This window comes from Xiphias gladius, chromosome 21, assembly GCF_016859285.1.
Source record: "Xiphias gladius isolate SHS-SW01 ecotype Sanya breed wild chromosome 21, ASM1685928v1, whole genome shotgun sequence".
NCBI lineage: Eukaryota > Metazoa > Chordata > Actinopteri > Istiophoriformes > Xiphiidae > Xiphias > Xiphias gladius.
This window is the reverse complement of record NC_053420.1, coordinates 16,904,944-16,921,201: the sequence shown is the minus strand read 5'-3', so window position 1 is coordinate 16,921,201 and position 16,258 is coordinate 16,904,944. Positions and strand designations below refer to the sequence as shown.

Genomic DNA, 16,258 nt, shown 5'->3' with positions numbered 1-16,258 from the left:
TGAAATCCCTGTATAGAAATGTTTGTTGTTTGTCCGCTACCTTTACAGAGAGGCACATCAGTAATAAATGAAGAATGAAAAATAACAAGAGTAGCTTTTTACCGTTTTTATTGTTGCTGGAGGCTCTAATACATTATGAATCATAAGCTTTACAAAATAAAAACAGAACAAAAATACAACAAAAGATTCCCCTCCAAAATGGAAACAGTCAAAGGTTTCCATCGAGACACAAAGACAAACTGTGACCCCCAACAAAGACATAGTAGGTGAGGAGAGAGAAGAGTTGAATAAGCCGAACAGAGGGGAGGCAAACTGTCATGTTACACACAGTGTAGGGGACTAGTTTGACGACGAGGGTGTAACAGGTGATTATAACAGTCTATCCCCCATGTTTGATAATTCTACACTTCCAATGACTGCGGCCCCATGCTACCACACAGGCTCACATGCATGCGGACAGAGTGGAATAAAGAATAAAAGCCTTTTAACACCCACCGAAGGCCGCCCTTGTGTTCGCACCGTTTACAATGGCCAGAAGAATGACAGTTATACATAGACAGTTATAGTTTTATACAAATAAATTGTTTGTTTGTGTGTGTGTGTGTGTGTGGGGGGGGGGTGCCATAGGACAAAAACAGGTGCAGGAAATAAATTTGATGTGCACAATAATGACAGCCCCACCAAGCCTACACCACCTACAGCACAGTCCAAGTCAGTTTCCTCACCACGGAGGAAGAGCAGGGCCAAAGTCGCTCATTTCAAACTGACTAAGGACACATCAGCTGTGAGAACATCAGGGATTATTATTACAATGACCCTCACACTGTAAGATTATCATTAACCGTGGAAATACTATCATTATATTCATAACATGGGAGAGACTGAGAAGAGAGGGATGAAGAGAGAAAGAGGGAGTGAATGGCTTCATGGCAAAACCCGAAAGGAAAAAAAAAAAAAAGCTAAGCATTTTCTCCTTTTTTGTTTTTCCACAAATAAACAAGAGTGCAGCACTGAAACAGTCATGGAGGGAGAGACGTAAAGAAACAGAGAAAAGATGGCAGAGATGAGGCAGAGAGAGTGAAAGTCAGAAGAAAGAAAGAAGAAAAAAAAACAAAAAAAAAAACAAAAACAAAAAAAACCAGTAGCATCTCTAGCTGTTATGTTTGCGTTTGAGTGCCTCCATCAGGTCGACCTTCAGAGCCTCCTGCTTTGACTTGTCAGCCAAAGTCTGAACACTCCTGTTCAGGGGAGACACAAAGAGAGGAGAGACAGTCAGCATGTGCAAAATCGAATGTGAAAGCAGCAAGAGACACTGGAAAAGTTTCTCCAGCGAGACAAACGCACGGTCTGTCAATTCAGGAGAAAAACTGAAGAGCTGAGTCTTTTTAAAAGTGTTAATTATAAAGACAGCACAGTCCAATTCCGCTTCTTTGTGAAAAGTGTGTATTATCACACATTAAGTGTATACACACTGCACACTTGGAACATTAATGTCAGGCAAAGGAAACCAACAGTTACAGTTATTTGTTATCATGCAGTTGAATCTTGTGCTTTACCCGCTTACAGTGTCTTGCGGCAGTATTCACCTTCCTTTGCATTTTGCACTTTGTTGAGCTATTTTATGATTCAAAATGAACCGAGAACAAATTTATAGAATTGTATGTGCAAATATCAAATTAAAACGACAGAAATCTTCACTCTGTTTAGTTGAGACTCAGAGTTTCTGAACAATATCACCCTGTTAAACAGACGGGGGGGAATATTTATTCTAATAAGATTCTTTTCAGTTATTTTTTTGTTTCAGGGGTTTCTACAGAAGTGTTTCCCTTCTGCTCGGACAAATTGCTACGCACAGAATAAACACAGCGCTTAAGAAAACCTTATTAGGGCAACAAACTGCAAAACATGAGGTGACTGCTTTGAATACTCTGACATGGTTAGTGTTCTGTTTCCTCACACAGATCATCGTTTAGATTAGAAGGCTGAACGCAACCTTTATAACATGCCTACAGAGAGTGTTGTAGATTGAGCAGCTGAGGACCATGCAAATGTTTATACAGCATACAGTCCTGTATACACTCTCTCTCTCTCACACACACACACAGTTAGATGCCTGAACTCTGAAAAGCACTTAAAAACCACTTAATCAGTTTGTTTGATTTTTATCATTTTCTGCTTTACCTTCAGCCTTGGCCTGCTGTAGATAACAGCTCTGTCTACATCTTAGCAAATAACTGTCCTAAATACGCCAGATGCATTTTATGTAACATCTGTGTCTCTGTTTAATCTAATGATGTTTAAAATTTGAACAATAATCTTAATGGTAATGACATAAACCTTATCCCAAGGCACAACAAGTTAATGTCGGCTTCACTAACAAAGGTTTTCGAAGTGTAAGGTGAAGGTACTGCGAAAGACAAAAGGGCGTGTCAATGTTCTAAAAACAGATTTTTTGGGTTTGGCTGCCGATTTGGCCAGTTCAGCAACATGGTCAGCAGTTGGAACTGCAGCAGAGGTGGTGACACACAGCTCATGGGGCCAAGCGCTGCAACCTGTGTCAAAATTCCTACCGTTCTTGGAGTTAAATCTGAACAAACAGACGTGATACACATTATTTCTAATATAATTTTAGATTCAGCGCGACAAATGCTTTCCGAGGATATCATTATCTTTGCTGTACATCGCGAAATAAATGTCCATAAACCCGCTAAGAATTAACATAAAAACAAAATACACTCCTAACTCCAAAACTTACTTAAGAATCGTCACGTTTTTAAGTTTTCTTCACAATATAATTCAGTGTCTGACCATGCATGGGTAAGATGCAAACAGGAACTTCTAATAGCCAATTTGCCAAAATACAAGTAAATACAGGGTGAAAAAACAGGGCTCAAGTTGCAGGCTTTGTCAGACTTTGAACACCTCTAACAGACGGTAAACACGACTATGCGAAGAAGTAGAAACTGTGGAGAGCTGTAAGTACACTGATACTTATTTGGACAAGAAACTGAGCTTTGGTGGTACCACTGAGGCAATAAGTAAGAAAGGGCACCAAAGACTACATTTTCTGCAGAGGTTAAATGTTTTCTTTGTTGACAGTAAGCTGGTGATGCTTTTTTACAGATCTGTCTATCAATACTGTCCTTCTTACTGATTTGCTGGTGTTTTAATTAAAATATGGGAATCAGGCATCAATTGATATTGTGAAAGTAGTGAGTAAAATGATCTGAGCTTTGTAGCTGGCAAATCTCACAGAAAATTAAATCCATCAGCAGGGTCAAGTTTTTATTTATCGCATGTGCAATAAATGCTCTTAATTCTAATACACCATAAACTGCATATTGGTTCCTGCGCAGTTTAGCATCTATCTTATCTATATTCCTACTGTTTCAGTTTTTGTTCCACTTCTATAATGTGAATCTTTCATTGTATTCCGTTTTGTTTGTACTATACCAGCATTCTAACATCTTCAACTCAACTACACCGTCATTTATCTTCATTGCCAACTAAACTCGTCAATTATTTTTAAAATTAACTGATTCATTAGTCTATAAAATGTAGGAAAATTGTGAGAAAAGCCCATCACAATTCCAGAGCCTGAGGTAATGTCTTCAAATTGGTTGTTTTGTCAACCAACAGACCAAAACCTAAATATATTCAGTTCACACAAATATAAAACTGAGAAAAGTGGCACTTTTTAAGAAGCAGGCAAGAGCAAATGTTTAGCATTTTTGCTTGATAAATTACTTAAATGACTGATTATCAATAGAGTTAACAATTTTCTGTTGCTTGATTAACTGACTAATCATTTCAGCTCTACCATATTATTTTTTATTCAATTAAACATTTTATTTTAAGGAAATTGTCTCTACATCAGTGGATTAAATAGAGTCAGGTGTAAATGTAACAAATTCTTGCTGTAATATACTGAAATAATATAATGGAAAAGTATGTCGCCTGTGTGTACCATCCTAATAAAATGACTATCAAAGCATGAACTAGTTTTTATGCAGCTATCAAACAGGCTAAATTAGAACAAATTTCTGCTCATTATTTGAACTTTGACTTTTAGCTGCTCACTCTCAATGACACATCTGAGAGCGAGTACCAAGGAGGAGACCAATCATTTTCTACTTACCAAAAACACACACACACACACACACACACACACAAAATTCTCCATGCCAGATTGTACCTCTGACCCTAGTCAATGAAGATCTGACGCTGGGTGAGGACCTGCGACAGCTCCTTCTGGAGCTGCCGGTACTTTTGGTTATCAGGCAAAGACTCAATAGATCTGGAGCACAGAGGAGAGGCAGCGGGGGAGGATTGGTGACAGAGGGATTGACCGAGGGGACAGACAGTCATAAGAATGTGAGATGAAAGGCAATAACAAAAAACAAGTCCTGTTGGAGAGGGGTTGGGGAAGTAGAAGGAGGTGAAGTGAATACAGAAAAATTGCAAATGAAAAGAGGAGCAGCAAAGGTTGGTTTAAATTAAATATCAGACGAGAAATGACAGGAATTAAAAAAGAGGTAGGAAAATATCTCGGTTTAACAGATGAAGACTCAGGGGTAAACTGACTCTGGCTTTAAGTAAGACCAGTCCAATTAGAAAAAAACAGATTCTGCTGACCCTGCTGACTGGAAGTGCTGTAAAAGAAGAAGAAGATGGTCAAGGTAATCCAGAAAACTCATGTAGCGTTACCTTAGGCCGTTGACAATGTCCTTGGTCTTCCCAAAGTAGATTTCATTCAGTGTGGAGCGAATCTTGTTCTCCATATCCTGGAACAAGAATGTAAAAACTGTTAACTTTTACCATCATTCCTGCCTTTACTTTTCTATCTGTTAACTGTTTGGCCTTGATTTGGAGGCTCTGAAGTGTCTTGAACATGAGGCATAGTGAGAGTGGCTTATCACCAAGATTGTCATGGAGGTTACAACAGTATATGTGTATTAGGCCCTATGACATATCAGCAGAATCCCGTGTAGGAAACCTGCTCTTGAGAAACAATGCACTGCAGTAATTTTACTGTAGATGAGTCAGTTATACTGACTTCGACAAGGCGGCCGATGTTGGCGATGTGGGGTGAGGATTCTCCAACCGTCTCATCTTTTTCCATCTGTGAAACAATGAAACGGTTTGAGTTAATGGATGACCAGAGCACAGCTGGAGGCATTAGCAATGGTTTTTCTGGTCAGTTCAACACCGTACCTGTCTTGTAAGGCTGCCACCCAGGTTCATTGTGCCGGAGCCGGTCTTGGTTGTCTGGAGCCACAGCATGACGGTGGAGGTGAGTTTGTAGTGAGCAGTACGACCACTGGACTTCTCCTGATCACACAGGCAGACCAAGGAATCAGAGAATACTCCAAACAATGTACTTTAAAGTAAACTACAAAGTTTTGCAATGTATAGTGTATATTTTTAAACATATTTTTTAACTTTTGAAACTGAATGGAAGACATACTTAACTGTTCTCTGCTGTAAAAACAAATAAACTTTCAATGAAAAAGACTGGGCAGGAGCAAGTTTAAATGTCAACTAGTTTCATATCAGCTGTTTCTCACCTGCACCTCTACCACATGGATAGAGTCCCAGCACCCTTTGATCTTCTTGGATCCATCCCCGGCCTTCTTGATGAGAATAACTCCAGCAAAGCCATGATCCAAGTCCCAGAGGTACACAGAGGACACACCACCCTCAAAGTACCTAAAAGCACAGTCATTCAGAGGTCACAAGACGATCACACTGAGCGGTTATTAAAAACTCCACATAGGAGTGATGCGCTGGTACTCACAGGTCTCTGTACTGGTCAAAGGCGTTATTGGCTTCAACCTCGAGTTTCCTCAGGCGAGCTGAAGGCATTGCACCATCTTCAATAGGAGGTTCATACTTATTACTCCACGGGGATCTGATATATTAGAGAGTATGACAGAATTCAGTGTTAATAATTATCTAACTAAGTGTTTAGCTGCTGTGGCAGTTTACATGGGCATTAAATATCTCGAAATGTCTCTTTTTAGCAACTATATCATTGATGCAAGACTATGTAACTTTCACTGAACAATGGCCGATGTGGTCACAAGTGGCAGTTGCAGGATTAAGGCACATTGGATTTCCCTAAATTTCTTTTAATTCTTGTGAAAGTTACAAAAGTTACCCAACAATATTTATGCAAAGTGTGCTAACATTAGCCACAATAAGCTACTGGTCATACCAGACAGAGTAAGACTGAAGCAGCAAACTCTATGAGTGTGTTGAATTAGGGCTGCAACTGAAAATTATTTTCATTATTGATTAATCTGTTGATCATTTTAACAATTAAATCGATCATTTTTTTTGGTCTATAAAACACCAGAGAGTAGTGAAAAATGACAGTCACAAGTTCCCAGAGGCCATTGGGAAATCTTCATATTGCTTCTTTGGTCCAACCAACAGTCCATACCCCAAAGATGTTCAATTTACAATTATATAACACAGAGAAAAGCAGAAAATCCTCACACTGGAGAAGCTGGAGCCAGAGACTGGATGCCGAATCAATTATCAAAATAGTTGCCGACTAATTGTCTAATCAGCTTTTCGTTTTAGCTCTATATTGAATTGAGCAACAGTGGGTTTTATTACTTATGAATTCAACTTTTCATTTGAGAGAATACAATTGTGGTATTTCTTATAAAAGTTAAATAATCTTGCTTAAATATGAACCACTGTACTGGCTGGTAATCTTGCTGTAAAATTTGAATTCCTCATTTTTTCGGACCCGTTCCGTTTCCACACTGTCCCTAATGACCACTATGCTGTCATGACCCCGGGATCAAACAGGCTTACACTGGCTTCACACAAACCATCCCACCAGTTTCTCAAGATTTAAAAATCAAACTATGTGTCTGAGTGTGTCTGTAGGCTTCAAAATACTAATTCACCCAATTCCTGTGCACTGAATAACACACACGCTCTACTGTGCTATAAACATGTTGATTTTAATAAATGACAGAAATTAAAAATGGGCAATTTTAGATTTCAGTAAAAGTGCATATTTTTGCTTTTAGCCAAGAAATCCAATTTAATTCACCAGCCATTAAAAGTCTGCCAAAAAATTAATTTAATTCACAGTCTGTGGCTTATTTTCCCAAGACTGATTAACTAGTTAATGTTCCTCATCCGTGACTCAAGTGCAGTTATAGACTCAACCTGTAGGAGTCGCCGTCTCGGTTGTAATCACAGAGCAGATAGTCTTTCCCCACCACCTTGTCCCGGGCAATCTTCAGGGGCTGGTCCACAGAGGAGAGGAGGTCCTCACACAGACTGGGCACCTGGACACAACACAGACGGACAATATTAAATACATTAACATTTTCTACAGCACAGAAGCCTCAACACAGGATTGCCCAGATGTGCTGTAGCACATCTGGGCTCATCAGACACCTGATAACAAGCAGTTTTTGTCAATTAAGACTTCCTGTAGCAGATGCCAGTTTAAAAAACATTAACCTCCCAGGACTGTGGAGGACAGCAAAACAACAATCCTGGCATTTGATATTCTCCTTTTAGGTCAAGAATGATTTAAAGTTCTTGTCTTTCTCTCACATTCCAGCTTCACTCAATAAGCAGAGGTTACTGAGTGGAGCAGGAATAAAATATCAATGGGAAACACAATATTTAGAGGATAAGGGGGTACAAATTACTTTTCACAGACTGATATGAACCCCCCTCCCTATGCCCTCCTGCATCAGAGCATAGACACAAAGGAGGCCCTGTTTTCCTAAAAAAAAGCCCCCTACACCCCCGAACACACACACACACACACACACACACACACACACACACACACACACACACACACACACACACACACACACACACACACACACACACACCTGGCAGGCCAGACTGGGGAGAGACAAGGGAAGAAGGGGGGGGACAAAACCCAGTGGGAAGAGTGTGGTAGAGGAGAAAACAGAGATCAGAGAGGGGGAGAGATATGGGACAAACAGGAAAAAAAGAGGTGATTTCAGGTGATTCTTAATTGCCGGGAAGAGTCTGAGTAGAGATGGTGGAGCCTAGGAGTGCCTTGCAGCAGAGGTGATTGACAGCTGTGATAATAATCACTAACAACCGGACATAGTGAAATGGGTGAGGAGAGAGCTGAGGTTAAAGGTGTGGGAAGAGGAAGGTGAGCAGGTGGGGGTCTGGCCCTTAAAGGAACGGATATGCCCACGAAACAAGGTGCCATGCAAACACTGGTAAAAGTGTGATTTGATTTGTGTCTGATTTCGCTTAATTTGTCAGACTCTGTTAAAATGCACAGAACAGGTCCCACTATGTCAAAATAGGAAGCTTTTTTGAGCATAACATTGTAGGAAGGAACCAAATTATTAATTTGCAGGCAGAAATGTCAGTTGTCTAACTGTAGCATTGAGAATTTAGAAGAAAAAAAAAAAAACACCTTAACTTCCACTCTTCGCAAAATGAGCTGGAATATTAAATCCTAACAGCTTCACTTACAGATGGCACAGTGATGTGCAGCAACAGAAACACTTGCATATTATTGAACAACAAACTGAGAACACCACAAACAGAACCACAGCCCCCCCTCCCAAACACAAACACACACACACTTCTGATGCTACCAAACACACTACATATCTGTTGAAGATCAGTCCCCAGACAGAAACCAGGGCACAACTCTTTCCGTATTATAAAGAATCTACTGAGTGATTTCACAGAAGAAATTTCTTCTGATTTAACAGAAGAAATGCATTCACAAAATATTAGCACAATGGCAATTGAAGTTGTATATAGTGTTCCTTTGTTTGACTCAATATTCTTCTTGCATTCAGCAAAAATTAACCCCAATTTTTTTAATCGAACATAAGTGACTTATATTTAACGTGTTCTATTGCCTAATGTATATCACTAAAATGGAAATGAGAATAATTAAATGCAACCACAAAAAATTACACCTTGGTTGTGAAACAAGAGTTAAACCTTCTTTATGATAGAGAAACCTTTTATTGATTATATGAAAAAAACATTCCTCTTAGCCAGACTGACTTTCCCTTCTTGTGTAAATGTAATTTTATTATGTTTATGTTTTATCATGCTACCATACAAAAAGTCAAATTCTACATGAATGGTCCCACCACTACCTCTCAATCCTTACACTATTATTAAGGGCTGGAACTATTGATTATTTTCATTGTCGATTAACCTGTCAATTAGTTTTTTGATTAATCGATTAATTGTTGTGTATACAAATTTTCAGAAAATATTGAAAAATGTCTAACCCACTTGTCCAGAATGCAGTGTGACATCACCAAATTGCTTTTTTTGTTTGATAACCAGTTTAAAACCTAAAAATATTCTGTTTACAAAGATAGAAAGTCAGACAAAAGCAGCAAATGCTGCAATGTAGAAGCTGAAGCCAGCAAATGGTGGTCATTTTTGCTCAAAAAATGACTTAAATTATTAATCAATTTCCAAAATAGATTCTGGCAAATTTTCTGGTGATTAATCATTGCAGCTCATCTGTTATTGTTATTTAATCTTTTATTGTGTTTTTTTTGGTCTACCTTAGTTATACTCGGAGCTCTGTACTTTTCTTATGTTCGCAAGTTTAGTTATCTAGTCAAACGCTGACTCCACCATGATAGGTTAGGTTATCCTTACAACAGAGGGTCTGCCAATTTTGTAATAAAATAGGGTTTTCTTCACATTGCATTTAAATGATAACATCACCTACACCTTGACATGGCTGTGTGTTTTGCCTGTAAGGAAATCTGAAAGGAAAAGCAAAGACTCACCAGGTCAATGAGGTCACTGAGGTTCTTCTCAATCTGCTGAGGAGGCAGACGCCTCATCAGGTCTAGAGCACAGTCCAGCTGCTGGTCATTCTGAAACAAACACACATCCGGCAGAGACAACACTTATTACACTGTACTATCAGATTATAGTTATAATCAAATGTGCTATTACACATTTGTTATACTGTTGGTGAATGTGGTTTTTGTCTCAAACACAAAAACAAACAAAAACAAAAAAACAAAAAAGACACAATTCAACAGTGTAAAGAGAAGGGTTCTTTAGCTCCAAAGATATCCCACACGGTTTTAGTTTTACAAATTGTTGTAAAATAAAAACAAACTCAGTGACGACACCGTCTTACCATCTTTTAGACAACTATAACACAACGCTCTGGCAGACGTTTTGTAGTAAGTAAAACGTAAGCAATTCATGAAGCAACATAGTTGATATAAGACTTGCATTTAGGAAGAAAGATGATAATGACGAAGAGATAACTACACAACTTTAAAAAAAATGTTAAAGAAACTGGTATTATTTTGTTGTTACTAAATGCTGATGAGATAATAAAGTATTCAGAGGGAAGTACACAGTGAATATACAGGAATTAGGACCCTTCATGTTTACCGAGACTCATAAAACCTTCTGTAGTGTGAAAAAGTGTATTTTACAACTGCTGTGGTCAAATATTGATTATTGTATTATCGATAATACTCAACTTTTGTACTGCCATAAAAATACCTTTTAACTGAAAGCAAAGTTACAAAACTGTTATTTCAGTATGTGCCATGTTTCTCATTATAGCTGTAGAAAGCCAACACGCACAGCTTAAAATAACAATATTAACCTTTTCATCATAACTACAAAAGTGGATTTAAGCGGACTCTAACTGCCTGAAAACAGCTGTTCTCAAACATTGTTTGATTCAAACTGTTCAAGAACAGCATGTCATATGTCATATTTCATACATCAACCAAACATCATCAATCAAAAGACAGTCATCAGAGCCTAATTTATTTGACCAGTACTGGTGTATTGGTATCTTAAGCCTAATCAAATTCCAATCCTAGGTTGTGTTTTTTTTATTTTTATTGGTAAACCATTTAGCCAGCTGACAAAATGACCTTATATTCTCCATTGAAATACTGGAGCCTGACATAGTTTTGCAAGCAAGCGAAATGCAGAGCTAAACAAACATATGTATTTGCGAGCACTTTCAGTAAAGATACTCTTACTGACACCAAGCAGAGCCACTCTCAGTTGATTTTACCTCTGCTTTAGTCCGAATTTTCAGCTGTGCCACATCTATAAACTTTTGTTTTGTTCAAATCCGTCCCAAATCTTCCTGTCCCGACAGTTCTACACTGACATTCCGCTGACACAAAATAGAGCAGGGGTCTCTGGTCAGATTAAGTGGGGATCTTCCAAATGTCCTCTTTGTGTCACAATCTCTCTACTGCAGCTCAACAAGTAAAAACTGTCCAGGAAAACACAAACTTTTTCACTAAAAAACATTGAAAGATACCTGCTGAAGCTTCATATTGTATTCAGATAACTTCTGAAATATATTTTTGCACAGAATGAGCACTGTGGATTTAGTACCCCATCACTTGCACTGAAAGGGTATGAGGAAGGGATCTTTTAATGGCAAGTATGAACAGGAGGAATGATTAAACCAGGCAAAACCTGTTTCATTGCTCATATGGGCATCTGCCCATTGTTTTAAAACACACCTGAAAAACTGTGAGTTTATCCTTTAAAGAAGAGCCCTACTATGCTAATGAAGAAGTTACATAGAAACCTTAACTTTCAAACCTGAACTGGCTCTACTAGTTTTAAAGCAGGCTCACTTTAAATGTGCACTCTGCAGCTGTATTATGTAGGACAATATACGCAAGTATTGTACTCAGTGCTTTGGCATGCTCTCTGTAAAAATTAAAAAAAATTAAAAATAAATTAAAAAAAAAAAAAAAGACCACACTAAGTTCCTACGCATTACAAAAAATACACAATGATAAAGGCCTGCTACATTCTGTATGAGGGTGTGAGTGGAGTTACTGTGCAGGAAGTGTTCACATCTTGGGCAAACTGAGCTTGCACTGTGAGGCTACAGACACAGCAACAGACATTTTCAGATCAGTAAACTGAACAGCCCTCATGATTTGTCATGTGAGTATTTTGCAGAGAATAGTCAAAAGAAGGATCAAATTGTTTCACAAAGTGCAGAAATCTGCTCTGTGTGTACAACTCTCAAGCATGTGGTACATCTGATCATTGTTTTAGTGAGGATGACTTGCACTGAGTTAAACTACAAACAGGTAAATGTCAGGTGCAACAAAGCCATCTTTCAGACCAAACTTTGATTTCATTTCTGGACTGTTTTCAAGAACTGGCAAAGAGATTGAAGTAATTTGTTTTCATTTTGAATCAGCCATGACACGCTTTGTAAAAGAAACGTGTTTACAAGACTCTAATATTTACCAAGCTCTTGTAACACGTGGCTTTTTGTTTTTGAACTGCACACAGCTGTCAATTCAAGTCTGTTTAAATGTGCCAATTTAACTGGTGTGGAAACTTCGCCTTCTGTGCTGGCTGGGTTGTGGAGGCAGACCAAAGTCAAAACACCAGCTGCACTTACTGGATGTGGCAAACAACATATTTTATCATGTACCCAAAAATCTCTGATCGAGTACCCTTCCACACAGACACCCTAACCAACCAGTGGGTGTCATTACTGCAGTGACAATGTCATGATCCCTCACCACCTTCCCACTCAGCCATCTATGTCAACTGTGTCTGAAACGCAAGAAGCAGCTGAAAGACTTATAGCATAATGAAATGAGCAAATGGCTGTGAAATCTAGGTTCTCTCACCAGAAATTGGTCAAAAAGTGAGTCCAACTGGTGATTTTCAAACTTACTTCAGTCTGGTGTCTGACCCCCAGTGCAGTGACTTTTTTTTCCCCTCACACATCAGCACCTGATTGTGTCTGATTGGGCTATTTGTCTCTACTGTCCCCAACTGGTAAAAAGTCTGAGGGTTTTCTATTTTTTAATCGACAATGCAGAATGACGCTGTGATTAATTACTGCAAAGCAAATAGACAATCTGATCAATCAATCACCTGCTGAGGTGGGGCGAATCCACTATAAAACACTGCAGGAGGATTATTGTAGGAACTGATGGTAGGTTTTGGAGAATGATCAGAAATACCCTTAAGTATGTGTGTGTTTTTTTCAAATAACAGTCAAAACTGCATTGCTGTCACAGTCTAGAGTCTTCAGGCAGACACCAACTGAAGCGAATTCCTTTTTTGGTCATATGTCCTCGTTGTTTACTGAGGCCTGTTTTGTTGCGTACTTAGCCACTCAACACAAGTTTGATGATGTTGTCAATGTTCCCAATAAACTACATTTTGTGAATCAGCAGGTTCAGTATTTTAAAGCTTCCTGTATGTAACATCCCTTAAAAACAAAGTCTGCCCTTCTACTTTGACTGTCTCTTTGTTTTGCAGAGGTTTTAGGATAAATGAAATGAAACACTTTACACTTTTTTTAGGCATAGCCTGCATAGCCTGCATAGCACAGCCTTCCCCGAGGGGTTTCTCCCCTCTTAAATATGCAGCGAGCAGTGGGATATTACTGAGCAGAGAAGGACAGACCAGCCACAACATGAAACTCTAGGGTAGGAAGATGTAGGAAGGTATGTAAGAGATGGACAAAACACATTTTCAGCTAACCCTTACAGGTTACTGCAACCATCTTCATCTGGGCATTATCAGACTGTTCCACCAAAGTCACCGTACCTTGGCCTGAGCCCTAATGAGATACAGTCAAAAGATATATTTCAACATGACTTTAGTAATTACTAAATGTTAAACTGCCTAAATTTACATTAATGTCAGTGATAAATAACTGCTTTTACCAAACCTTTACCAAATTACGAGATGAGCCAAGAGAAACACTGGACACGATATACGTTAAGTCGTTTCTACAATTAAAAACAAACATAGATGCACTCATGAGGTACGGCAGCCAAAAAAGCTGAATATGAAGAAGAGTTTTCACTGCTCGTCCAAACCAATAAGAAAAGAGGAGACGCTTGCACTTAAGATCATTCTGAATTGGTTGTATCAATATCAAAATCACCAATAGCAATAGTTTTCTGCATTGCTACATGATTTGTTTGTTATTCCATTCAAATTCACCTCTCTTTTAGATGTCTACAAGACTCCTTCTACGCTTATCTATGAAGTAACTCCTCTTAAGCTCGTAAGCCTAACAAAGTATACTCATTCAGCTCCTAGCTGGTCAAAGGACAATGACATGTGACAGAGGAGAGAGCCCTCTTTCCATAAACATTTTTCTTAAGGGTTTCCCTGAACATAACAGCTGTTTCTAGGCAGTGTCTCCCATACCATCTCCTCTGCTCTGAGTTCCTTTTTGCCTGTCTTGAAATCTCTCTCAGTTGATGAATCAGCCTGCTCCATCAGACACCTGCGCTCCTTGACTCTGTGTTTACCAGTGCGCCTGTCTCCGAATAAACACTAGCTCAGACCAACAACCCTTGGGGTCAGGGGGACAGTGGTGAGGCTGAGTCAGCAGGATGGATGAGGTGAGGCCGAGGAGAGTGGGCGACCGCGGAGAAAAACCATCTGCACTTCCCAACTCAGGCAGACGACAAATTAATGTGGAAGTACTACAGAGCACACTTTTATAAACAGTGTGAAAGCGCAAGATGGTGCTCCATTATACTTAAAAAGTTCACGTTAAATATTAGTATTTTGTCAAGCATAAATGCATGACAAATTACAGTGTTGTTACTGCCACACAAGTTTAAAGGGTAGGAAAATGTTCAGAAACAAGCAACAAGCAAACAATTATTGCAGGTGTGATTTGTAGGCACTGTCAGAGCATAACATCTCTCTGAGAAAGTATTGGCAAAGTCATGATCAAACTCGCAAGGCAGAAAAAAACTTAGTAGCAGAGGAGGCTGACAGCTTGACATGGTTTGGAATAGGAGGAGCAAGCAGTCTTATTTTAGCAACAGGCAACCCAGCGCTTGACTATTTTAGCCTGTGTGTGCGTGTGTGTATGTGTGTGCACGACTGGAGGATTGTGTGCGTGTTTGTGTGTTATATTAAGATTCCTCTCTAATACTATTCACGAACTTGTGTCAAATCCAAAACATCCTGTGCGAACTTTATGCCTACGGGGCATCTAGCCTGGCTAACAGCTAGCTACCACCTAACAGGCTAAAAGACTTAGCTAGTAGCTTAGCCAAAAAAGCTAATTCATTCGTATCCGGTACGCAGAAGTTTTGCAAACGGAGCAAGTTAGATATGCATCGGTGATTTATACACTTCGCTCTGCCGCTGCTGCTCCTCTCAGGTTACCACCCAGCAGCTCCAGCTAGCCTAAGCCTAGCTTAGCACCCCTAGCCGTTACCGCTTGGTTAGCAGAAGCCAGCAGCCGCACCACAACCCTCTTACCCCGGCCCCGTCTCTCCCACCAGCTCTGCCACGGCCCTTACCATGTCTGCGGCGGTCTCAGCGGGGCAGGGGAGCACGATTTCACCGATGTCTGTGCACCTTAGCTTCACTGTGGTCTATCGAAACGCTCCTCTTGCCTCTTGTTGTTCTGTTGTTTGTTTGTTTGTTTTCTTTTTTCAACCCCCCGCGGAAGATGTTTTGCTCACCTCTCCCTCACTGAACCCAGCCCTGTCAGCGAAATTCACTTCCTCAACCGGGCTACAGGAAGGAGGCTGCGGGCAGAAAAACGGGCCCCCGGTTGTACGTCCGGGTCACTCCGGGCTTTTTCTGCAGCAGCCAATAGCGAAGGAGCAAGAAATGCATTGCCAAGTATGGAAAGAGAGGAGTGGTGCAGTGAATGCGCAGTCAGAGAAGGCAGTGGAAACACACCGGCACTGAGGGAGGCACACGAAATTCGACTGCAAACTGACAGAAATGTGACCAAAAAAACCCCACACAAAGCAAGCGCCCTCCGCTCCTTCCATAAACACGTCTTTTCATATCAGCAGCTGTGCAAATCTTGATAATACATTTATTTGATGTCGTTTCTTTTCAAGTGTCTATTTCTCGTTTTACACTTTCATATCCTCCAACATTTACTTTGCAGTAAGCGCAATTATCATCCTCTAATGAAATATTAATGATTTTTAAGATATTATTTTAAGTTACATTTGCTATTTTGAAATCTGTTATCCTCAAATATCCAAAATAAAAAAGAAACGAAAATCTCATACCATAGCAAAGAATATAGTATTCTATCATTTTATTGATTTATTTTTATTTTATTTAATACTGGCATTGTCCATAAATAATATGCTTCTATTTTCAACACCCCTTGGGTTTTAGATTTGTTGGTTATTGTACAGTTGAATGGAATATGAACGGCCCCTTACTTACACTATGGTGGTCTATGTGTATTGATGATCAT

General features: G+C 39.5%; 1 protein-coding gene across 2 annotated transcripts; it reads right to left on the bottom strand.

Annotated features, from left to right (window-relative positions):
• Nucleotides 1–91: 91 nt before the first annotated feature.
• Nucleotides 92–15,592, bottom strand: capzb (capping actin protein of muscle Z-line subunit beta). 2 transcript variants are annotated; one of them, XM_040115756.1, is made up of 10 exons: nucleotides 15,333–15,592; nucleotides 9,804–9,893; nucleotides 7,192–7,313; nucleotides 5,798–5,911; nucleotides 5,568–5,709; nucleotides 5,215–5,331; nucleotides 5,057–5,122; nucleotides 4,708–4,784; nucleotides 4,196–4,297; nucleotides 1,151–1,238 (listed from the first exon to the last, which is right to left on the bottom strand). In XM_040115756.1, exons 1-9 carry the CDS (start codon nucleotides 15,333–15,335, stop codon nucleotides 4,204–4,206), a joined length of 825 nt encoding a protein of 274 aa, XP_039971690.1. In that variant the 5' UTR covers nucleotides 15,336–15,592; the 3' UTR covers nucleotides 1,151–1,238; nucleotides 4,196–4,203. The 2 variants fall into 2 exon arrangements, with proteins under 2 accessions (XP_039971691.1, XP_039971690.1); XM_040115757.1 differs by lacking the exon at nucleotides 4,196–4,297 and having other exon boundaries at nucleotides 92–1,238; nucleotides 15,333–15,591.
• Nucleotides 15,593–16,258: the final 666 nt, after the last annotated feature.